Source organism: Nerophis lumbriciformis, linkage group LG25 (genome assembly GCF_033978685.3).
Source record: "Nerophis lumbriciformis linkage group LG25, RoL_Nlum_v2.1, whole genome shotgun sequence".
NCBI classification, from domain to species: domain Eukaryota; kingdom Metazoa; phylum Chordata; class Actinopteri; order Syngnathiformes; family Syngnathidae; genus Nerophis; species Nerophis lumbriciformis.
The window spans coordinates 41,507,127-41,534,936 of NC_084572.2; the positions used below are offsets into that span (position 1 = coordinate 41,507,127).

The 27,810-nt window shown below is 32.8% G+C and overlaps 1 protein-coding gene across 5 annotated transcripts in view; it reads right to left on the reverse strand.

Moving 5' to 3' along the window:
- apbb2b (amyloid beta (A4) precursor protein-binding, family B, member 2b) overlaps positions 1-27,810 on the reverse strand; it is a 301,890-nt gene that overhangs the window by 75,896 nt on the left and 198,184 nt on the right. For all 5 annotated transcript variants that reach the window (XM_061984438.2, XM_061984436.2, XM_061984439.2 and 2 more), the window contains 2 exons: positions 25,901-25,986; positions 25,687-25,747 (listed from right to left, as the gene is read on the reverse strand). In XM_061984438.2, coding sequence (XP_061840422.1) covers positions 25,687-25,747; positions 25,901-25,986 — 147 coding nt within the window. The remainder of the gene's footprint in view (positions 1-25,686; positions 25,748-25,900; positions 25,987-27,810) is intronic.

A 27,810-nucleotide genomic window follows, 5' to 3' on the forward strand; every position in this document is an offset into this window, starting at 1 on the left:
CTAGGACAATTGTTGTATTATATATATTTTCAAAAATTCCCGATTTTCCCCAAATTACTAGGAAATTCCTAATGAAATGAATAGAAATATTCATAGTTACACAATGCCCAAAAATTTGCGCTATTTGTTTTTTAACCCGAATCCAATTTACCCCAAATTTTACTCTATTTTCACCCCTTCCATTACATTTTTCACAGTCCACATTTTTCAATCATTTTTGACCATTCCACCTTCAAAACATTCTTCTTAATTGGGACAACAAAACTAGCATTTACAAATTCTCGTTTTTCCCAAAATTCCAGGATTTCCAAAATACCAAACTAAATTCAAACTGTTACTACGTCAACATTTTTCAACCGTTTTGAAAAATCCCAACACCAACACATTCATACTGTAACTTGTTGTATTACCTATATTTTCAAAAACTCCCCCTTTTCCCGAAAATACCAAATTTCCAAGAAATTTCCATTTAAATGAATATAAGTATTCATAGTTATACAATGCCCGAAAAATTTGCGCAATTTTTTTACCCGAATCTACTTTTTACCCAAATTTTACCCTATTTTCACCCCTTCCATTAAATTTTCCACAGTCCACATTTTTCAATCGTTTTTGACCATTCCACCTTCAAAACATTCTTCTTAGCCGGGACAACAAAACTAGCATTTAGAAATTCTTGTTTTTCCCAAGATTTCAGGATTTTCTAAATACCCATTTCAATTCAAACTGTTACTACGTCAACATTTTTCAACCATTTGGAAAAATCCCAACACCAACACATTCATATCATCTAGGACAATTGTTGTATTATATATATTTTCAAAAATTCCCGATTTTCCCCAAATTACTAGGAAATTCCTATTTAAATGAATAGAAATATTCATAGTTACACAATGCCCAAAAATTTGCGCCATTTTCTTTTACCCGAATCCAATTCAACCCAAATTTTACCCTATTTTCACCCCTTCCATTAAATTTTTCACAGTCCACATTTTTCAATCATTTTTGACCATTCCACCTTCAAAACATTCTTCTTAATTGGGACAACAAAACTAGCATTTACAAATCCTCGTTTTTCCCAAAATTCCAGGATTTCCAAAATACCAAACTAAATTCAAACTGTTACTACGTCAACATTTTTCAACCGTTTGGAAAAATTCCAACACCAACACATTCATACCGTAACTTGTTGTATTACCTATATTTTCAAAAACTCCCGCTTTCCCCGAAAATACCAAATTTCCAAGAAATTCCCATTTAAATGAATAGAAGTATTCATAGTTATACAATGCCCAAAAATTTGCGCAATTTTTTTACCCGAATTTTACCCTATTTTCACCCCTTCCATTAAATTTTCCACAGTCCACATTTTTCAATCGTTTTTGACCATTCCACCTTCAAAACATTCTTCTTAGTCGGGACAACAAAACTACGATTTACAGATTCTCGTTTTCCCCAAAATTTCCAGGATTTTCGAAATACCCATTTCAATTCAAACTGTTACTACGTCAACATTTTTCAACCGTTTGGAAAAATTCCAAGACCAACACATTCATACTGTAACTTGTTGTATTACCTATATTTTCAAAAACTCCCACTTTTCCAGAAAATACCAAATTTCCAAGAAATTCCTATTTAAATGAATAGAAGTATTCATAGTTATACAATGCCTAAACATTGCGCCATTTTTTTAACTCAAATTTTACCCTATTTTCACCCTTTCCATTACATTTTTCACAGTCCACATTTTTCAATGGTTTTTGACCATTCCACCTTCAAAACATTCTTCTTAATTGGGACAACAAAACTAGCATTTACAAATTCTCGTTTTTCCCAAAATTCCAGGATTTCCAAAATACCAAACTAAATTCAAACTGTTACTACGTCAACATTTTTCAACCGTTTTGAAAAATCCCAACACCAACACATTCATACTGTAACTTGTTGTATTACCTATATTTTCAAAAACTCCCGCTTTTCCCGAAAATACCAAATTTCCAAGAAATTTCCATTTAAATGAATATAAGTATTCATAGTTATACAATGCCCGAAAAATTTGCGCAATTTTTTTACCCGAATCTACTTTTTACCCGAATTTTACCCTATTTTCACCCCTTCCATTAAATTTTCCACAGTCCACATTTTTCAATCGTTTTTGACCATTCCACCTTCAAAACATTCTTCTTAGTCGGGACAACAAAACTACTATTTACAGATTCTCGTTTTTCCCAAAATTTCCAGGATTTTCGAAATACCCATTTCAATTCAAACTGTTACTACGTCAACATTTTTCAACCGTTTGGAAAAATTCCAAGACCAACACATTCATACTGTAACTTGTTGTATTACCTATCTTTTCAAAAACTCCCGCTTTTCCGGAAAATACCAAATTTCCAAGAAATTCCCATTTAAATGATTAGAAATATTCATCGTTATACAATGCCTAAAAATTTGCGCCATTTTTTTACCTGAATTTTACCCTATTTTCACCCTTTTTATTACATTTTTCACAGTCCACATTTTTCAATGGTTTTTTGACCATTCCACCTTCAAAACATTCTTCTTAATTGGGACAACAAAACTAGCATTTACAAATTCTCGTTTTTCCCAAAATTCCAGGATTTCCAAAATACCAAACTAAATTCAAACTGTTACTACGTCAACATTTTTCAACCGTTTTGAAAAATCCCAACACCAACACATTCATACTGTAACTTGTTGTATTACCTATATTTTCAAAAACTCCCACTTTTCCAGAAAATACCAAATTTCCAAGAAATTTCCATTTAAATGAATATAAGTATTCATAGTTGTACAATGCCCGAAAAATTTGCGCAATTTTTTTACCCGAATCTACTTTTTACCCGAATTTTACCCTATTTTCACCCCTTCCATTAAATTTTCCACAGTCCACATTTTTCAATCGTTTTTGACCATTCCACCTTCAAAACATTCTTCTTAGTCGGGACAACAAAACTACTATTTACAGATTCTCGTTTTTCCCAAAATTTCCAGGATTTTCGAAATACCCATTTCAATTCAAACTGTTACTACGTCAACATTTTTCAACCATTTTGAAAAATCCCAACACCAACACATTCATACCGTAAATTGTTGTATTACCTATATTTTCAAAAACTCCCGCTTTTCCCGAAAATACCAAATTTCCAACATTTTTCAATCGTTTTTGACCATTCCACCTTCAAAACATTCTTCTTAGTTGGGACAACAAAACTACTATTTACAGATTCTCGTTTTTCCCAAAATTTTCAGGATTTTCGAAATACCCATTTCAATTCAAACTGATACTACGTCAACATTTTTCAACCGTTTTGAAAAATCCCAACACATTCATATTGTAACTTGTAACTTCCACCTTCAAAACATTCTTCTTAGTCGGGACAACAAAACTACAAATTCTCGTTTTTCCCAAGATTCCAGGATTTTCTAAATACCCATTTCAATTCAAACTGATACTACGTCAACATTTTTCAACCGTTTGTTGTATTATATATATTTTAAAAAATTCCAGATTTTCCCCAAATTACTAGGAAATTCCTATTTAAATGAATAGAAATATTCATAGTTACACAATGCCCAAAAATTTGCGCCATTTTCTTTTACCCGAATCCAATTTAACCCAAATTTTACCCTATTTTCACCCCTTCCATTAAATTCTTCACAGTCCACATTTTTCAATCATTTTTGACCATTCCACCTTCAAAACATTCTTCTTAATTGGGACAACAAAACTAGCATTTACAAATTCTCGTTTTTCCCAAAATTTCCAGGATTTTCGAAATACCCATTTCAATTCAAACTGTTACTACGTCAACATTTTTCAACCGTTTGGAAAAATTCCAACACTTGTTGTATTTCCTATATTTTCAAAAACTCCCACTTTTCCCGAAAACACCAAATTTCCAGGAAATTCCCATATAAATTAATGGACGTATTCATAGTAATACAATGCCTAAAATCCCCCAAATTGCGCGCCATTGTTTACTTGATTCCGACCTTTCAACCATCCACCCACACTACTCTTCGCATATGTCGAACGCAAAACATGTTGTCCCTTTCCAAAATTCCCGGTTTTCCTGGTTATTTTCTCCTTATTGACAATGAACGGGTAATATACAATCTCCTGCATAGCCCACACTTCTCGTCCGATTGGAACCGTCCCAACATCCACACACTCCACTCACACAGGACATTCAAGACTGGACGTTTCCCGGTTCCGAAAAATTCCCTGATTACCCGCAATTTCCAGGAATTTTCCCCCTATTGAAAATAAATGTGCAATATACAAACCTGTCCATACCTCACATTTCTCGACCGATTTGAACCGTTCCAACATCCACACACTCCTCTCACCCTGGACATTCAAGCATTTATTCTAGTGTACTAGAATATTCTAGTGTACTACAATATCCTAGTGTACTATAATATAGAAATATGAATGCACAAGCAACAGATGTGAAGTCTGCACTGTGCTTGACCCACTTTACAAAGTAGAGCTGTGTGTTATTTTTGGAAGGCATGTTGCTCCCCACACACCTTTTCTATTTTCAAAACGCAGAGCGACTGCAAATACGCTTTAGTGTACCAACGTTTCATCCGCTCAATGCGTGCCCGGCAGCACATCCATCGTGGGCGGGCTGTCGTCGTCAGCTTTTTTTGTTTGCTTTTGAGTGATTTTATCCTCTTTTATAGCATTTTCCCAGTTTTGCTGGCTCAATAAGAGTCCAAAGAAGGCGATGGACAAGCGATGTGTGGTTTGAAACGTTGAGGAAGTATCACCAGCGTTGTCGACACCGCCTCCTCCCTCCTACATTCCATACAGGCAGAGTTGACTAACCAACAAAGCAGAGGTGTGGACTCGAGTCACATGACTTGGACTCGAGTCAGACTCGAGTCATGAATTTGATGACTTTAGACTCGACTTGACAAAATGTAAAAAGACTTGCAACTCGACTTAGACTTTAACATCAATGACTTGTGACTTCACTTGGACTTGAGCCTTTTGAATTGACATGACTTGACATGACTTGCTACTTTCCCCAAAACCCAAAGATGAAAAAGTTATTCGGGAAACGCTCCGTATTTTTCATTGTGTACTTGTCTATCGGCGTTGCGTGTGTCAGCTGGTGTGCTCTCAGTACAACAGCCAATCAAATTACATCTACTTTGTTTTCATCACACAGCATTCATCCAATCAAATTGCAGGACAACCAACGAAGAAGACATGTCCAAACCACACGCCAGTGAACAAAAAATGATACCTAAAATAATTTTGTTTGGGTATAAAAATTACGAGGTGGTCAACACAAAACGGTTTGCAGTATGCAACACATGCGGTTCCAAAAATGACTGATGGAGAGGCAACAACTTCCAACTTCGTCCGGCATTTTGAAGTTGCACAAAGAAGGGTAAGTTTTGAATGTAAGATAACGTTTATTGGCTAAGTAACGTGACTTTTATTTGCTGTGTAGTTAAATCAGTGAGGCTGTAAACTCACTGCTAACGTTATAACGTTATTGCAAACACGGGAATCTGTTGCAGTTCACTACCTTATTCATACTTTTTGTTCAGTTAATTTTTTTAAGCAGGGTTACGTTAGTCAATATATCACACGTAACGTTAGACGGCGGTCAGCAGCACCGCGTATTTTAGCCACCTAAAAAAAGACAAAAATAGTAAAATAAAGGTCAGTTAAAATGTATACTATATTATGAATAAGTGTACCGTTTTAGCTAGCTTTCTGACATACTGTTGGTTGTTTACCTCAGTGGTCCCCAACCACCGGGCCGCGGCCCGCTACTGGTCCGTGGATCGATTGGTATCGGGCCGCACAAGAAATATATATATATATTTTTTCTTTTTTTAATTAAATCAACATAAAAAACACAAGATACACTTACAAGTAGTGCACCAACCCAAAAAAACTCTCCCCCCCCTTTTGTTCTGGGCATTGAACATGAAGACTCTTCCTTCACTGTTCCGAGTGGCCATGAGAGTCTTGGCAGTGCCTGCCTCCAGTGCTCCAGTGGAGCGAGTTTTCAGCCATGGTGGCATCATACTACGCCCCCATCGTGCACAAATGACTGACAGACTCTTGGCTAATTTGGTCTTTTGCAGATGCAATGCAGCATAGGGCCCTGACATATAAAAAGTACAACTTTTTTTGTTATGTTCACGTATATGTCATGTTTTTTCAATGTTAACACTTTTGTACAAATAAGTACATTTGCACTTTATTTTTCAATGTGTTTGTTCTGTAAAGGAATGAGTTAATGTTTCAAATGACTGGTTAATAGTGCTATTATAAAGTGCAATGTCAGCACAATTTTCTTTCCTGCAATTTAAAATGCACTTGTTTTAATAAATAAATACAGCGTTTGAAAAGCATACACAATCTGTGTTAATATATTAGTCTGTGGTTAAAAGGACTTGAAAGGACTCGAAACTCAAAATGCAGGACTTAGGACTTGACTTGAGACTTTCCAGTCTTGACTTTGGACTTGACTCGGGGCTTGCCTGTCTTGACTCGGGACTTGACTCGGACTTGAGGGTAAAGACTTGTGACTTGCAAAACAATGACTTGGTCCCACCTCTGCAACAAAGTGGAGTGGATTTTTTTTATTCCTAATGGTTGTAGCGACCCGGCTGCTAAAGTGAAGTGATTTCAAACTGTGAGTGCACCACACGGCTAGTGACAGCTCAGCGGCTTGTTTTGACTTTCGTAGTAAAAAGAAAGTTGAAGGTTAATTTGTGTCTTCGTCACGAAAGCTTTTGTTTTAAAATTTAATTTATTTATCATTTTTTGCGTTTGGATATTGTCAACTGACATTTTTTTTTTTTTTTTTACATTAAATTATGCTGACAATTTCATGGAATAGAAATGTGAGGGCAAATGTGTGTTTAATAATCCAGCGTTTTAAAATACAGTGTTTTAAAATTCAGTATCTAAAAATTCAGAGTATATAAATATTTGTTGCTTCAGAACTCAAAACTTGCGTCTATGGAGGTTCATTTGTATCTTTTTTACGGAAGTTTTTATTTTATTTTTTTTTAACATCAAATTATGCTGAAAATGTCATTAATAAATGTTTGTGAGCAAAATGTGTGTGTTTTAAAATCAGTGTATAAAAATACAGTTCAATTACACACCTATTTAATAATACCACCTTAACATAAACAATTACACACCTATTTAATAATACCACCTTAACATTTGACAACCAGACAATTAAACACCTATTTAATAAAACCACCTTAACATTTGACAACCAAACAATTACACACTTATTTAATAATACCACCTTAACATTTGACAACCAGACAATTAAACACCTATTTAATAATACCACCTTAACATTTGACAACCAAACAATTACACACTTATTTAATAATACCACCTTAACATTTGACAACCAAACAATTACACACTTATTTAATAATACCACCTTAACATTTGACAACCAAACAATTATACACTTATTTAATAATACCACCTTAACATGTGACAACCAAACAATTACACACTTATTTAATAATACCACCTTAACATTTGACAACCAAACAATTACACACTTATTTAATAATACCACCTTAACATTTGACAACCAAACAATTATACACCTATTTAATAATACCACCTTAACATTTGACAACCAAACAATTACACACCTATTTAATAATACCACCTTAACATTTGACAACCAACAATTATACACCTATTTAATAATACCACCTTAACATTTGACAACCAAACAATTACACACCTATTTAATAATACCACCTTAACATTTGACAACCAAACAATTACACTCCTATTTAATAATACCACCTTAACATTTGACAACCAGACAATTACACACCTATTTAATAATACCACCTTAACATGTGACAACCAAACAACTACACACTTATTTAATAATACCACCTTAACATTTGACAACCAAACAATTACACACTTATTTAATAATACCACCTTAACATTTGACAACCAAACAATTACACACCTATTTAATAATACCACCTTAACATTTGACAACCAAACAATTAAACACGTATCTAATAATACCACCTTAACATTTGACAACCAACAATTATACACCTATTTAATAATACCATCTTAACATGTGACAACCAAACAATTAAACACGTATCTAATAATACCACCTTAACATTTGACAACCAAACAATTACACACTTATTTAATAATACCACCTTAACATTTGACAACCAAACAATTACACACTTATTTAATAATACCACCTTAACATTTGACAACCAAACAATTACACACTTATTTAATAATACCACCTTAACATGTGACAACCAAACAATTACACACCTATTTAATAATACCACCTTAACATTTGACAACCAAACAATTATACACCTATTTAATAAAACCACCTTAACATTTGACAACCAAACAATTACACACTTATTTAATAATACCACCTTAACATTTGACAACCAACAATTATACACCTATTTAATAATACCACCTTAACATGTGACAACCAAACAATTACACACTTATTTAATAATACCACCTTAACATTTGACAACCAAACAATTACACACTTATTTAATAATACCACCTTAACATTTGACAACCAAACAATTACACACTTATTTAATAATACCACCTTAACATTTGACAACCAAACAATTATACACCTATTTAATAATACCACCTTAACATTTGACAACCAAACAATTAAACACATATCTAATAATACCACCTTAACATTTGACAACCAAACAATTACACACGTATTTAATAATACCACCTTAACATTTGACAACCAACAATTATACACCTATTTAATAATACCACCTTAACATTTGACAACCAAACAATTACACACCTATTTAATAATACCACCTTAACATTTGACAACCAAACACTTACACACCTATTTAATAATACCACCAAAACATTTGACAACCAAACAATTACACACCTATTTAATAATACCACCTTAACATTTGACAACCAAACAATTATACACTTATTTAATAATACCACCTTAACATTTGACAACCAAACAATGACACACTTATTTAATAATACCACCTTAACATGTGACAACCAAACAATTATACACCTATTTAATAATACCACCTTAACATTTGACAACCAAACAATTACACACCTATTTAATAATACCACCTTAACATTTGACAACCAAACAATTACACACCTATTTAATAATACCACCTTAACATTTGACAACCAAACAATTATACACTTATTTAATAATACCACCTTAACATGTGACAACCAAACAATTACACACCTATTTAATAATACCACCTTAACATTTGACAACCAAACAATTACACACTTATTTAATAATACCACCTTAACATTTGACAAACAAACAATTATACACCTATTTAATAATACCACCTTAACATTTGACAACCAAACAATTACACACGTATTTAACAATACCACCTTAACATTTGACAACCAACAATTATACACCTATTTAATAATACCACCTTAACATTTGACAACCAAACAATTATACACCTATTTAATAATACCACCTTAACATTTGACAACCAAACAATTACACACTTATTTAATAATACCACCTTAACATTTGACAACCAAACAACTACACACTTATATAATAATACCACCTTAACATTTGACAACCAAACAATTACACACTTATTTAATAATACCACCTTAACATTTGACAACCAAACAATTACACACTTATTTAATAATACCACCTTAACAGGTGACAACCAAACAATTATACACCTATTTAATAATACCACCTTAACATGTGACACCCAAACAATTATACACCTATTTAATAATACCATCTTAACATGTGACAACCAAACAATTATACACCTATTTAATAATACCACCTTAACATTTGACAACCAAACAATTATACTCTTATTTAATAATACCACCTTAACATTTGACAACCAAACAATTATACTCTTATTTAATAATACCACCTTAACCTTTGACAACCAAACAATTACACACCTATTTAATAATACCACCTTAACATTTGACAACCAAACAATTACACACTTATTTAATAATACCACCTTAACATTTGACAACCAAACAATTACACACTTATTTAATAATACCACCTTAACATGTGACAACCAAACAATTATACACCTATTTAATAATACCACCATAACATTTGACAACCAAACAATTATACACCTATTTAATAATACCACCTTAACATTTGACAACCAAACAATTACACACTTATTTAATAATACCACCTTAACATTTGACAACCAAACAATTAAACACCTATTTAATAATACCACCTTAACATTTGACAACCAAACAATTACACACCTATTTAATAATACCACCTTAACATTTGACAAACTAACAATTATACACCTGTTTAATAATACCACCTTAACATTTGACAACCAAACATTTACACACCTATTTAATCATACCACCTTAACATTTGACAACCAGACAATTAAACACCTATTTAATAAAACCACCTTAACATTTGACAACCAAACAATTACACACTTATTTAATAATACCACCTTAACATTTGACAACCAACAATTATACACCTATTTAATAATACCACCTTAACATTTGACAACTAGACAATTAAACACCTATTTAATAATACCACCTTAACATGTGACAACCAAACAATTATACACCTATTTAATAATACCACCTTAACATTTGACAACCAAACAATTATACACCTATTTAATAATACCACCTTAACATTTGACAACCAAACAATTACACACCTATTTAATAATACCACCTTAACATTTGACAACCAAACAATTACACACTTATTTAATAATACCACCTTAACATTTGACGACCAGACAATTATACACCTATTTAATAATACCACCTTAACATTTGACAACCAAACAATTATACACCTATTTAATAATACCACCTTAACATTTGACAACCAAACAATTACACACCTATTTAATAATACCACCTTAACATTTGACAACCAAACAATTGTACACTTATTCAATAATACCACCTTAACATTTGACAACCAAACAATTGTACACTTATTCAATAATACCACCTTAACATTTGACAACCAAACAATTACACACCTATTTAATAATACCACCTTAACATGTGACAACCAAACAATTACACACTTATTTAATAATACCACCTTAACATTTGACAACCAAACAATTACACACCTATTTAATAATACCACCTTAACATTTGACAACCAAACAATTATACACTTATTTAACAATACCACCTTAACATTTGACAACCAAACAATTATACACCTATTTAATAATACCACCTTAACATTTGACAACCAGACAATTAAACACCTATTTAATAATACCACCTTAACATTTGACAACCAAACAATTATACACCTATTTAATAATACCACCTTAACATTTGACAACCAAACAATTATACACCTATTTAATAATACCACCTTAACATTTGACAACCAAACAATTACACACCTATTTAATAATACCACCTTAACATTTGACAACCAAACAATTACACACCTATTTAATAATACCACCTTAACATTTGACAACCAAACAATTACACACTTATTTAATAATACCACCTTAACATTTGACAACCAAACAATTACACACCTATTTAATAATACCACCTTAACATGTGACAACCAAACAATTACACACTTATTTAATAATACCACCTTAACATTTGACAACCAAACAATTACACACCTATTTAATAAAACCACCTTAACATTTGACAACCAAACAATTACACACTTATTTAATAATACCACCTTAACATTTGACAACCAAACAATTACACACTTATTTAATAATACCACCTTAACATTTGACAACCAAACAATTATACACCTATTTAATAATACCACCTTAACATTTGACAACCAAACAATTACACACCTATTTAATAATACCACCTTAACATGTGACAACCAAACAATTACACACCTATTTAATAATACCACCTTAACATGTGACAACCAAACAATTATACACCTATTTAATAATACCATCTTAACATGTGACAACCAAACAATTAAACACGTATCTAATAATACCACCTTAACATTTGACAACCAAACAATTATACACCTATTTAATAATACCACCTTAACATTTGACAACCAAACAATTATACACTTATTTAATAATACCACCTTAACATTTGACAACCAAACAACTACACACCTATTTAATAATACCACCTTAACATTTGACAACCAGACAATTAAACACCTATTTAATAATACCACCTTAACATTTGACAACCAGACAATTAAACACCTATTTAATAAAACCACCTTAACATTTGACAACCAAACAATTACACACTTATTTAATAATACCACCTTAACATTTGACAACCAAACAATTACACACTTATTTAATAATACCACCTTAACATTTGACAACCAAACAATTACACACTTATTTAATAATACCACCTTAACATTTGACAACCAAACAATTACACACTTATTTAATAATACCACCTCATAGGACTCCTGAGGCAGCGGACAGGTACCGACAGGCCAAGCGGTGTGCGGCTTTAGCGGTCGCAGAGGCAAAAACTCGGACATGGGAGGAGTTCGGTGAGGCCATGGAAAACGACTTCCGGACGGCTTCGAAGCAATTCTGGACCACCATCCGCCGCCTCAGGAAGGGGAAGCAGTGCACTATCAACACCGTGTATGGCGAGGATGGTGTTCTGCTGACCTCGACTGCGGATGTTGTGGATCGGTGGAGGGAATACTTCGAAGACCTCCTCAATCCCACCAACACGTCTTCCTATGAGGAAGCAGTGCCTGGGGAGTCTGTGGTGGGCTCTCCTATTTCTGGGGCTGAGGTTGCTGAGGTAGTTAAAAAGCTCCTCGGTGGCAAGGCCCCGGGGGTGGATGAGATCCGCCCGGAGTTCCTTAAGGCTCTGGATGTTGTGGGGCTGTCTTGGTTGACAAGACTCTGCAGCATCGCGTGGACATCGGGGGCGGTACCTCTGGATTGGCAGACCGGGGTGGTGGTTCCTCTCTTTAAGAAGGGGAACCGGAGGGTGTGTTCTAACTATCGTGGGATCACACTCCTCAGCCTTCCCGGTAAGGTCTATTCAGGTGTACTGGAGAGGAGGCTACGCCGGATAGTCGAACCTCGGATTCAGGAGGAACAGTGTGGTTTTCGTCCTGGTCGTGGAACTGTGGACCAGCTCTATACTCTCGGCAGGGTCCTTGAGGGTGCATGGGAGTTTGCCCAACCAGTCTACATGTGTTTTGTGGACTTGGAGAAGGCATTCGACCGTGTCCCTCGGGAAGTCCTGTGGGGAGTGCTCAGAGATTACGGGGTATCGGACTGTCTGATTGTGGCAGTCCGCTCCCTGTATGATCAGTGCCAGAGCTTGGTCCGCATTGCCCGTAGTAAGTCGGACACGTTTCCAGTGAGGGTTGGACTCCGCCAAGGCTGCCCTTTGTCACCGATTCTGTTCATAACTTTTATGGACAGAATTTCTAGGCGCAGTCAAGGCGTTGAGGGGATCTGGTTTGGTGGCTGCAGGATTAGGTCTCTGCTTTTTGCAGATGATGTGGTCCTGATGGCTTCATCTGGCCAGGATCTTCAGCTCTCACTGGATCGGTTCGCAGCCGAGTGTGAAGCGACTGGGATGAGAATCAGCACCTCCAAGTCCGAGTCCATGGTTCTCGTCCGGAAAAGGGTGGAGTGCCATCTCCGGGTTGGGGAGGAGATCTTGCCCCAAGTGGAGGAGTTCAAGTACCTCGGAGTCTTGTTCACGAGTGAGGGAAGAGTGGATCGTGAGATCGACAGGCGGATCGGTGCGGCGTCTTCAGTAATGCGGACGCTGTATCGATCCGTTGTGGTGAAGAAGGAGCTGAGCCGGAAGGCAAAGCTCTCAATTTACCAGTCGATCTACGTTCCCATCCTCACCTATGGTCATGAGCTTTGGGTTATGACTGAAAGGACAAGATCACGGGTACTGAAATGAGTTTCCTCCGCCGGGTGGCGGGGCTCTCCCTTAGAGATAGGGTGAGAAGCTCTGTCATCCGGGGGGAGCTCAAAGTAAAGCCGCTGCTCCTCCACATGGAGAGGAGCCAGATGAGGTGGTTCGGGCATCTGGTCAGGATGCCACCCGAACGCCTCCCTAGGGAGGTGTTTAGGGCACGTCCCACCGGTAGGAGGCCGCGGGGAAGACCCAGGACACGTTGGGAAGACTATGTCTCCCGGCTGGCCTGGGAACGCCTCTGGGTCCCACAGGAAGAGCTGGACCAAGTGGCTGGGGAGAGGGAAGTCTGGGCTTCCCTGCTTAAGCTGCTGCCCCCGCGACCCGACCTCGGATAAGCGGAAGAAGATGGATGGATGGATGGATGGATGTATTATTTATATATATTTATTTATTTATCTATACATGCACCTTATTGCTTTTTTTATCCTGCACTACCATGAGCTTATGCAACGAAATTCCGTTCTTATCTGTGCTGTAAAGTTCAAATTTGAAAGTCTAGTCTAAGTCTAAATCGTTTTTTTCAATTGGGGAAATCGTTTTTTACTTGTAAATCTTTTTCTTAGTTGCAGAAAATATTTTTTTTTACTTGCAAAAACTTGTTTTCATACATAAAATCTTTTTCATTACTTGTAGAAAATTGTTGTTGTTTTTTTTTTTACTTAAGAATCATTGAGCAGGAGTAACAACATTTTTGTGTGTGGTAGTTACTTCACTCCATCCATCCATCCATCTTCTTCCGCTTATCCGAGGTCGGGTCGCGGGGGCAGCAGCCTAAGCAGGGAAGCCCAGACTTCCCTCTCCCCAGCCACTTCGTCCAGCTCCTCCCGGGGGATCCCGAGGCGTTCCCAGGCCAGCCGGGAGACATAGTCTTCCCAACGTGTCCTGGGTCTTCCTCGTGGCCTCCTACCGGTCGGACATGCCCTAAACACCTCCTTAGGGAGGCGCTCGGGTGGCATCCTGACCAGATGCCCGAACCACCTCATCTGGCTCCTCTCCATGTGGAGGAGCAGCGGCTTTACTTTGAGCTCCCCCCGGATGACAGAGCTTCTCACCCTATCTCTAAGGGAGAGCCCCGCCACCCGGCGGAGGAAACTCATTTCGGCCGCTTGTACCCGTGATCTTGTCCTTTCGGTCATAACCCAAAGCTCATGACCATAGGTGAGGATGGGAACGTAGATCGACCGGTAAATTGAGAGCTTTGCCTTCCGGCTCAGCTCCTTCTTCACCACAACGGATCGATACAGCGTCCGCATTACTGAAGACGCCGCACCGATCCGCCTGTCGATCTCACCATCCACTCTTCCCTCACTCGTGAACAAGACTCCGAGGTACTTGAACTCCTCCACTTGGGGCAAGATCTCCTCCCCAACCCGGAGATGGCACTCCACCCTTTTCCGGGCGAGAACCATGGAGGTGCTGATTCTCATCCCAGTCGCTTCACACTCAGCTGCGAACCGATCCAGTGAGAGCTGAAGATCCTGGCCAGATGAAGCCATCAGGACCACATCATCTGCAAAAAGCAGAGACCTAATCCTGCAGCCACCAAACCGGATCCCCTCAACGCCTTGACTGCGCCTAGAAATTCTGTCCATAAAAGTTATGAACAGAATGGGTGACAAAGGGCAGCCTTGGCGGAGTCCAACCCTCACCGGAAACGTGTCCGACTTACTGCCGGCAATGCGGACCAAGCTCTGACACTGATCATACAGGGAGCGGACCGCCACAATCAGACAGTCCGAAACCCCATACTCTCTGAGCACTCCCCACAGGACTTCCCGAGGGACACGGTCGAATGCCTTCTCCAAGTCCACAAAGCACATGTAGACTGGTTGGGCAAACTCCCATGCACCCTCAAGGACCCTGCCGAGAGTATAGAGCTGGTCCACAGTTCCACGACCAGGACGAAAACCACACTGTTCCTCCTGAATCCGAGGTTCGACTATCCGGCGTAGCCTCCTCTCCAGTACACCTGAATAGACCTTACCGGGAAGGCTGAGGAGTGTGATCCCACGATAGTTAGAACACACCCTCCGGTTCCCCTTTTTAAAGAGAGGAACCACCACCCCGGTCTGCCAATCCAGAGGTACTGCCCCCGATGTCCACGCGATGCTGCAGAGTCTTGTCAACCAAGACAGCCCTACAGCATCCAGCCCTACAGATCGGAGATCAACAACAAAGGAAAAAAGTTAATTGTTGGAGTACTCTATCGTCCTCCTGACTCACCTCTTGACACTTTTCTTTCCAAATTGGATGAACTATTACTCAGTCTAAATAAACTAAACAAAAACGGCATCCTTCTTGGTGACTTTAATATTGATATTTCCAAGGACGATGGAGCAAAACTGAACTTTATCAACACGTTACATTCTTTTTCCTTCTTCCCCACCATCAATAGGTTCACTCGAGTCACAGATGCCTCAAAAACAATAATCGATAACATTATTACTAACATCCGTAATACAAAGCTCGTGACAGGGGTGGTGCAATCCGATATCACAGACCACTTTCCCATTATACTATTCTTTGACTCTGGCAAAACTCCCTCCTCCCCACCTCCTAAAGGTAAAACCAAAATACTCAACAATACAACTCTACTACACCTAAATAATAATCTGCTTGCCAGGAAATGGGACTCTGTGTTTAATTGCACCTGTCCTGATGCTGCATATGAACATCTGATTAAAATGATTCAGGATGCTATTCAGGAAACAATCCCTGAAAAAATTATCAAAAATCATACCTCAGAAAAAAATCCCTGGATTACAAGGGGGATCTTAAAGTCCATCAGACAAAAGAATAAACTCTACAAATGTTATATTTCGAACCCTACTACTGTCAACAAAGAAAAATACACAAATTATAGAAATAAATTAACTCATATTATCAGGAAAAGTAAGCGCAACTATTATTCTGAACTATTACAAGCATCGCAGGGGGATTGTAGGAGAACATGGAACGTGTTGAATACTGTTCTCAACAAGGGACATAAGGCCCCTGTTGCTCCGGATACAGGGTCAAATAGGGCTGATCTTGCCAATAGTTTTAATACATTTTTTGCTTCTATTGGGGAAAACCCATCCAGTAAAATAGGTCAACCTCCAGGGTATTCCTTTAAAGAATTTTTATCAGGAAGCTACCCTAGCTCCTTTTTCATGCAGCCAACCGACATCAATGAGCTTTATACGATCATTACGGACCTAAAGTCATCACATACAGCTGGAGTGGACGGGATATGTAGCAAAATCTTGAAAGCCATAGCAAATGTGATCATAAATCCTCTCTGTCACTGTATAAACCTGTCACTTAGTGCTGGCATTGTACCCAAAATGTCCAAAGTGGCTAAAATAATCCCAATTTTTAAATCAGGTGATAAAAATAATATGAACAATTATAGGCCAATTTCAATTTTACCAACATTTTCAAAAATATTTGAGAAAGTGGTCTACAACCGACTGAATGGCTTTCTGGAAAAACTAAATATCCTTGTCCCCTCCCAATATGGTTTTCGTAAAAAAAGCACCACCTGTATGGCTATACTCGACCTTTTGGAAAAGGTCAATGACTGTATTGAAGAAGGAAAATGCGGTATTGGCATTTTTTTGGATCTATCCAAGGCCTTTGACACAATAGACTTTGAGATCTTATTGTATAAACTATATCACTATGGTGTCAGAGGGGTACCTCTCGATTGGTTCCGCTCTTACCTATACGGAAGGCAGCAATGTGTATGCGTCAATGATCACAATTCACCCTGTATGACCATAAATTATGGGGTTCCCCAGGGATCCATCTTGGGGCCTCTCCTTTTTATCCTATACATAAATGATTTTGTAAACTCCTCCGAAACTTTTCATCAAATAATTTTTGCTGACGATACAAATTTGTTTACCTCACACAGGAGCCTACACCATCTACAAGTAACTGTCAATTCAGAGCTTGTGAAAGTAGATTCCTGGTTCAAATGCAATAAGCTCTCACTTAATGTAAATAAAACACATTTTATTCTATTTCGTTCTAATAAAAAGCGGACAAATACTGAGTACTGCCATATCAACATCAATGGGCAGGAAATACAGAGAGTGTACTCCACAAAATTCCTGGGGGTCATCATTGACGAATACCTCAATTTCAAATGTCACATTAGCCATCTGTTAAACAAATTATCCAAATATGTTGGCCTGTTCTTTCACCTTCGTCATTATCTTCCTCTTTATGCTCTACTCACACTATATAAAACTCTCTTTGAACCACATCTAAACTACTGTAATGTCATCTGGTGTAACACCTTCCCTACCTACCTCCACAAATTAGAATCTATGCAAAAGAAAATGATACGGGCCCTGTCATGGTCCAAGTTTAATGCCCCCACTCCACATCTATTCCATAATTATCATCTCTTAAGACTGACAGAGTTCAATATTTATCAAAATGCTTGTTTAACCTATCAAGTCATTTACAGGCTGAATTTAAGGCTCTGTAGCTTGGTTCCTATCTACCATCCCCAGCATGCCCACAACACTCCTAACTTAGATTTGATATCAGGGAAACATCGTTTACTGGATTGTACCGCTCCAAGTGTTGTATGCAGGGGACCAAAGATTTGGAACCGGCTTAATGAGAACCTCAAGATGCTGTATCCATTCTCCAACTTCAAAAATAAACTAAAAACTTATCTATTAACCACCTATATTTAATGCCTCATGTGGGGTAGACTACTGTTGGGTTTTGCATGGTTGAATGAATGTATGTATGTATGTGTATGCTTGCTTTAGTACTATTATCTTGTGTTAATCATATAGCGTTGTTTTTTGTTGTTGTACTTGCTACCATGTTCCATCATTCCATGTATATTCTATCCTCTGGACCCCCTGTCAAAAGCTTCTTCTAGCTTATTTGGGGGACCCTTTCACGTACCAACATCTTTAAATGATGATATTTTACTACTATTGTATTTGTTATATGGTATTGTGAATAAACTTGAAACTAACTAGCCTTAAGGAACTCTGGGCGGATCTCATCCACCCCCGGGGCCTTGCCACCGAGGAGCTTTTTAACTACCTCAGCAACCTCAGCCCCAGAAATAGGAGAGCCCACCACAGATTCCTCAGGCAATGCTTCCTCATAGGAAGACGTGTTGGTGGGATTGAGGAGGTCTTCGAAGTATTCCCTCCACCGATCCACAACTTAAATCCTTAAATGTACAATTTGATATCTCCGTGTTTTATAACGTTACTATTAAAAGAGAACTAAGTATTTTTTTTAAATGTATTCTGCAAGTAGCAGCACTGCTCCTTCTTACCACTGAGGGGCGCTGTTGTCTAATCTCTCAACTGCAGACAGAATGACTAAGCAAAGCTGATTGAACATTTTTTTTTACTTACAACTTCTTTATTTAAAAAAAAAAATAAATAAAAAAAAGCCACACGTGTAGTATTAATTAGATAAGGCTTTAATTTTAGAGATGAGATTTATGGTTTTTTTGAAAGGAGTCGGATCTTGAGGAGACGTTCCTTTCAAAGAGTCGTTCAAAAGACTGGCTTATTATTGTAGTTTGTTTTTTAAAAAAAAAACGTTTTTTAATTTGATTAAGGAAATAATCACGAGTATCAGTTATAAGATAGGATGTAAATCAGAATAATTGAATTTACACAAATATTACTCTGAAATATCGGCTAAGATTTGATCTTTTGTTGTGTTTTCACTGCAAAAACTCCATAAAGGAAGTTCCCAATTTTCCCTCACCCCAAAAAAATGTGTATGGTTTTAACAATATAAAAAAAAAAAAATCACAAATAATAAGAATAAAATGCATTAATGGATAAAAAAAAAGTGCAAATAAAACTACAATAAAAATTATGCTACATACCTGGAAAAAATGTGTTTCAATAAAAAAAAAATTAAACTTTTTTTTTTTTTTTACTAAATGCATTAGTTCTTTCAATTTTGACAGAAAAAAAATTAATTTTTTAAACTGTAATATTAATATACTAATTATATACTAATATAATATACTATACTATATATAGTACATACTATATAGTATATATACACTATATACTATATACATATATTATATATATATATATATATATATATATATATATTATATATATATATATATATATATATAATATATATATATAAATATATATATAAATATATATATTTATATATAATATATAATATAATACATAAATATATATATAAATATATATATATATATATATATTATATATATATATATATATATATAAATATATATATTATATATATATATATATATATATATATAATATAATATATATAATATAATATAATATAATAATATATATATATAATATAATATATATAATATAATATAATATATAATATATAATATAATATATATATATATATATATATATATATATATATATTATATATATATATATATTATATATATATATATATATATTATATTATATAATATATATATATATATTATATATATTATATATATATATACATATATACTATATATATATACATACTATATAGTATATACTATACTATACTATACTAATATAATATACTATACTAATTAATATACTAATTAATATTAATATACTGCATTGCAAAATTATTTGTGTGAGCTAAAAACAAATAGTTAATATCTGCTTGTCGCCTTTATTTATGATTTTAAAGCAAGTTATACATTAAAACAAATCTAATAATCAAGTGCAAATGCATTTTGATTAATCATGATTAATCACAGGTTATTACCCGCATGCATGATGTCAATTCATTTAAAAAAAAAAAAAACGCGGCCCCCTAAAACCGGCAATTCCTGCGATGTGGCCCTCAATGAAAATGAGTTTGACACCCCTGGTTTAGAATAATGACCCCGACAAGTGAATCCAAATAAAAATAAATAAATAAAATAAAAAAAAAATAATAAAAAAAATGTAGATCAATATTTTCTATAATTTTACTGTGTATGCAATTTAAAAAAAAATCTGTGTATAAAATTCCAGTTAAAAAATTCAGTGAAAAAAAAATCTGTGTATAAAATCCAGCTAAAATAAATGATGTGTGTAAAATAAATTCAGCGTATAGAAATCCAGTTTAAAAAAAATTCAGTGCATAAAATTACCAGTTTCAAAAAATTCTGGGTATAAAAATTCAGTGGAAAAAAAATTAAGTATATAAAAATCCAGTTTAAAAACTGCGATGTGGCCCTCAATGAAAATGAGTTTGACACCCCTGATTTAGAATAGTGACCCTGACAAGCGAATCCAAATAAAAATCAATAAATAAAATAAAAAATAATAATTAAAAAATATATATCAATAATTTCTAAAATGTTACTGTGTATGTAATTGAAAAAAAATCAGTGTATAAAATTCCAGTTAAAAAATTCAATGTATAAAAATTCAGAGAAAAAAAATTAAAATATATAAAAATCCAGTTAAAATAAATTCTGTGTGTAAAATAAATTCAGCGTATAAAAATCCAGTTTTAAAAAATTGAGTGCATAAAATTTCCAGTTTAAAAAAATTCCGGGTATAAAAATTCAGTGAAAAAAAATTAAGTGTATAAAAATCCAGTTTAAAAACTGCGTCGTGGCCCTCAATGAAAATGAGTTTGACACCCCTGATTTAGAATAATGACCCTGACAAGTGAATCCCAATAAAAATCAATAAATAAAAGAAAAAAAAATAATAAAAAAATATATATCAATAATTTCTATAATTTTACTGTATATGTAATTGAAACAAAAAAAATCAGTGTATAAAATTCCAGTTAAAAAATTCAGTAAAAAAAAAAATCTGTGTCTAAAAATCCAGATAAAATAAAGTCTGTGTGTAAAATAAATTCAGCGTATAGAAATCCAGTTTAAAAAAATTCGGTGCATAAAATTTCCAGTTTAAAAAAATTCCGGGTATAAAAATTCAGTGAAAAAAAATTAAGTATATAAAAATCCAGTTTAAAAACTGCGATGTGGCCCTCAATGAAAATGAGTTTGACACCCCTGATTTAGAATAATAACCCAGAAAAGTGAATCCAAATAAAAATCAATAAATAAAAGAAAAAATAACAATAAAAAAATATATATCAATAATTTCTATAATTTTACTGTACATGTAATTAAAAAAAAAATCAGTGTATAAAATTCCAGTTAAAAAATTCAGTGAAAAAAAAAATCTGTGTATAAAAATCCAGATAAAATAAATTCTGTGTGTAAAATAAATTCAGCGTATAGAAATCCAGTTTTAAAAAATTCAGTGCATAAAATTTCCAGTTTCAAAAAATTCCGGGTATAAAAATTCAGTGAAAAAAACTGCGATGTGGCCCTCAATGAAAATGAGTTTGACACCCCTGATTTAGAATAATGACCCTGACAAGTGAATCCAAGTAAAAATCAATAAATAAAAGAAAAAATAATAATTAAAAAAATATATATCAATATTTTCTAAAATGTTACTGTATATGTAATTGAAAAAAAATCAGTGTATAAAATTCCAGTTAAAAAATTCAGTGTATAAAAATTCAGAGAAAAAAAATTAATATATATAAAAATCCAGTTAAAATAAATTCTGTGTGTAAAATAAATTCAGTGTATAAAAATCCAGTTTTAAAAAATTCAGTGCATAAAATTTCCAGTTTGAAAAAAATCCGGGTATAAAAATTCAGTGAAAAAAAATTAAGTGTATAAAAATCCAGTTTAAAAACTGCAACCTGGCCCTCAATGAAAATGAGTTTGACACCCCTGATTTAGAATAATGACTCGAAAAGTTAATCCCAATAAAAATAAATAAATTAAAAAAATTTTAAAAAAAATGTAATTATTGAAAAATAATAACAATATTTTCTAAAAATAATATCAATATTTTCTAAAATGTTACTGTAAATGTAATTGAAAAAAAATCAGTGTATAAAATTCCAGATAAAAAATTCAGTGTATAAAAATTCAGAGAAAAAAAATTAATATATATAAAAATCCAGTTAAAATAAATTATGTGTGTAAAATAAATTCAGCGTATAAAAATCCAGTTTTAAAAAATTCAGTGCATAAAATTTCCAGTTTCAACAAATTCCGGGTATAAAAATTCAGTGAAAAAAAATTAAGTGTATAAAAATCCAGTTTAAAAACTGCAACGTGGCCCTCAATGAAAATGAGTTTGACACCCCTGATTTAGAATAATGACCGGAAAAGTGAATCCCAATAAAAATAAATAAATACAAAAAAAATAAATAAATAAATATGTTTTTAATTATTGAAAAATAATAATAAAAACATATATATCAATATTTTCTAAAATGTTACTGTATATGTAATTGAAAACAAATCAGTGTATAAAATTCCAGTTAAAAAATTCAGTGTATAAAAATTCAGAGAAAAAAAATGAAAAAATATATATATATATATAGCGTATAGAAATCTAGTTTTAAAAAATTCAGTGCATAAAATTTCCAGTTTCAAAAAATTCCGAGTATAAAAATTTAGTGTCTTAAATTTCAGTGAAAAAAAATTAAGTGTATAAAAATCCAGTTTAAAAACTGCGACGTGGCCCTCAATGAAAATGAGTTTGACACCCCTGATTTAGAATAATGACCCTGACAAGTGAATCCAAATAAAAATCAATAAACAAAAGAAAAAATAATAATAAAAAAATATATATCAATAATTTCTAACATGTTACTGTGTATGTAATTGAAAAAAAATCAGTGTATACTATTCCAGTTAAAAAATTCAGTGTATAAAAATTCAGAGAGAAAAAATTAATATATATATAAAAATCCAGTTAAAATAAATTCTGTGTGTAAAATAAATTCAGTGTATAAAAATCCAGTTTTAAAAAATTCAGTGCATAAAATTTCCAGTTTCAAAAAAATCAGAGTATAAAAATTCAGTGAAAATTTTTTTAGAATAATGACCGGAAAAGTGAACCCCAATAAAAATGAATACATACAAGAAAAAATAAATAAATAAATATTTTTTTAATTATTGAAAAATAATAATAAAAAAATATATATATCAATATTTTCTAAAATTTTACTGTATATGTAATTGGAAAAAAAATCAGTGTATAAAATTTCAGTGTATAAAAATTCAGAGAAAAAAAAATCATATATATAAAAATCCAGTTAAAATAAATTCAGTGTATAAAAATTCAGAGAAAAAAAATTAATATATATAAAAATCCAGTTAAAATAAATTATGTGTGTAAAATAAATTCAGCGTATAAAAATCCAGTTTTAAAAAATTCAGTGCATAAAATTTCCAGTTTCAAAAAATTCCGGTATAAAAATTCAGTGAAAAAAAATTTAGAATAACGACCGGAAAAGTGAATCCCAATAAAAATGAATACATACAAGAAAAAATAAATAAATAAATATTTTTTTAATTATTGAAAAATAATAATAAAAAAATATATATATCAATATTTTCTAAAATTTTACTGTATATGTAATTGAAAAAAATCAGTGTATAAAATTTCAGTGTATAAAAATTCAGAGAAAAAAAAATCATATATATAAAAATCCAGTTAAAATCAATTCAGTGTATAAAAATTCAGAGAAAAAAAATTAATATATATAAAAATCCAGTTAAAATAAATTATGTGTGTAAAATAAATTCAGCGTATAAAAATCCAGTTTTAAAAAATTCAGTGCATAAAATTTCCAGTTTCAAAAAATTCCGGTATAAAAATTCAGTGAAAAAAAATTTAGAATAACGACCGGAAAAGTGAATCCCAATAAAAATGAATACATACAAGAAAAAATAAATAAATAAATATTTTTTTAATTATTGAAAAATAATAATAAAAAAAAATATATATCAATATTTTCTAAAATTTTACTGTATATGTAATTGAAAAAAAATCAGTGTATAAAAATTCAGAGAAAAAAAAATCATATATATAAAAATCCAGTTAAAATAAATTCAGTGTATAAAAATTCAGAGAAAAAAAATTAATATATATAAAAATCCAGTTAAAATAAATTATGTGTGTAAAATAAATTCAGCGTATAAAAATCCAGTTTTAAAAAATTCAGTGCATAAAATTTCCAGTTTCAAAAAATTCCGGTATAAAAATTCAGTGAAAATTTTTTTAGAATAATGACCGGAAAAGTGAACCCCAATAAAAATGAATACATACAAGAAAAAATAAATAAATAAATATTTTTTTAATTATTGAAAAATAATAATAAAAAAAAATATATATCAATATTTTCTAAAATTTTACTGTATATGTAATTGAAAAAAAATCAGTGTATAAAATTTCAGTGTATAAAAATCCAGAGAAAAAAAAATCATATATATAAAAATCCAGTTAAAATAAATTATGTGTGTAAAATAAATTCAGCGTATAAAAATCCAGTTTTAAAAAATTCAGTGCATAAAATTTCCAGTTTCAAAAAATTCCGGTATAAAAATTCAGTGAAAAAAATTTTAGAATAACGACCGGAAAAGTGAATCCCAATAAAAATGAATACATACAAGAAAAAATAAATATTTTTTTAATTATTGAAAAATAATAATAAAAAAATATATATATCAATATTTTCTAAAATTTGATAGCGACTCTCAACTAGCAACCGGCTCACTTCAAAGACTGGATTTGTTGTCAGACCTGCGTTACCTTGGACTGTGGGTCACCGTTGGTGCTGCCGGAGTCGTCTTCTTCCGCAGCTGGACGGTTCCTGAGCAGCGACACAAAGCCATGAGATTAGCCGTGAGGTATTGCTGGTGCAGCCATCAGCTGCACTCGACACAGAGCCTTCATGACGCTGACAGACAGCCACTTCCTGACTGCTGAGTTGGACGCGGTAATTGGAGCAGGTAGCAAACTTTACCTTAACTTCAGCGAGGCGTAGCGAAGCGTTGCGCCCTCAAACTCCTTCAAACTGGGGTCAGGGTTCACCGTGGCCGCCTGCAAGTCCTGGTGCAAGAAGGCAAGAGTCAGGACGGAGGGAAAGAAGCAAGGACACACGGAGGACCTGCAAGCCCCTTTCACACATGGACCACTAACAGGGCTCCAACGTAACCGTGGCAAAAGCCGCCACTTAATTACTGAATAAAACCGTCATTTATTAATGCATTTTTAGGCAACAGGAAGTCAGGCGCATGCGAACTAGCGTCGTTTGGCTTGATAATCATGGCGGACTAACTACACGGACTTTGCTCGGGAGATTTCCCCTCGGAGTAAACGGAGCCCAGCGCTTGGTTTAACCTCATTTTCTCTCACTTCCCGCCGTGTGTTTAAGAGCGCACTGTTGTGTTTAGATGGAGACAGGTGTGGACAATATTATTCCCACACTAAAAGTATACAGAAAACTATTTGACTTTGTTTACTGGGATGTTCACTCCTCCTTTATTTAACTGTATCAGTGTTTGAATAACGTCAATATTAGCTCAAATGTTTTGTCATCTCATCCAACTGAACGCAGGCTGTGAAGATTGTGTATTCGATGTGAGAGGTGTCACTCCTCTTTATCTTTGTTGGCCAAACTGCTTTGAGTTTTATATTAATATCAAAAAGTAAACAGCATTCACGTGACACATCATTTTGTTAATGTTTTATTGTGTCAAGTTAATTCCTGTATGACACATTTCTGCTCAAACTCTTAATGGATCTGTCCCGATACATCGTACATATACATGTACATGACTTAAATACATAAATACATAATTTAAAAAAATAAAATACCTCCCTCTATCAAAATGTAAAAATAGAGATAAAGACATCATGTAATGACAAAAAGTTGACAAGGTGATATTATATATATATATATATATATATATATATATATATATATATATATATATATATATATATATATATATATATATATATATATATATATATATATATATATATATATATATATATATGTATATATATATATATATATTTATATATATATATATATACATACATACATACATACATACACACATATATACATATATATGTATATAATACATACATATATACGTATATAATATATACATATATACATACATAGATATATATATACATATATATATATATATACATATATACATATATATATATATATACACAAACATATATATATACAAACATATATATACAGATATATATACACATACATATATATATATACATACATATATATATATACATACATATATATATATATATACAAACATATATATACATATACATATATACATACATATATATATATACATATATATATATACACATACATATATATATATACACAAACATATATATACATATATATATATATACAAATATATATATACAGATATATATACACATACATATATATATATATATACAAACATATATATATACATATATATATATATATATATATATACACATATATATACACATACATATATATATATATACACAAACATATATATATATACAAACATATATATACAGATATATATACACATACATATATATATATATATACAAACATATATATATACATATACAAACATATATATACATATATATACATATATATATATATATATACAAACATATATATACATATATACAAACATATATATATATATATATACACATATATATACAAACATATATATATATATATATACAAATATATATATATATATATACATATATATATACAAATATTTATATATATATATATATATGTATATATGTATATATATATATATATATATATATTTGTATATATATATATGTATATATATC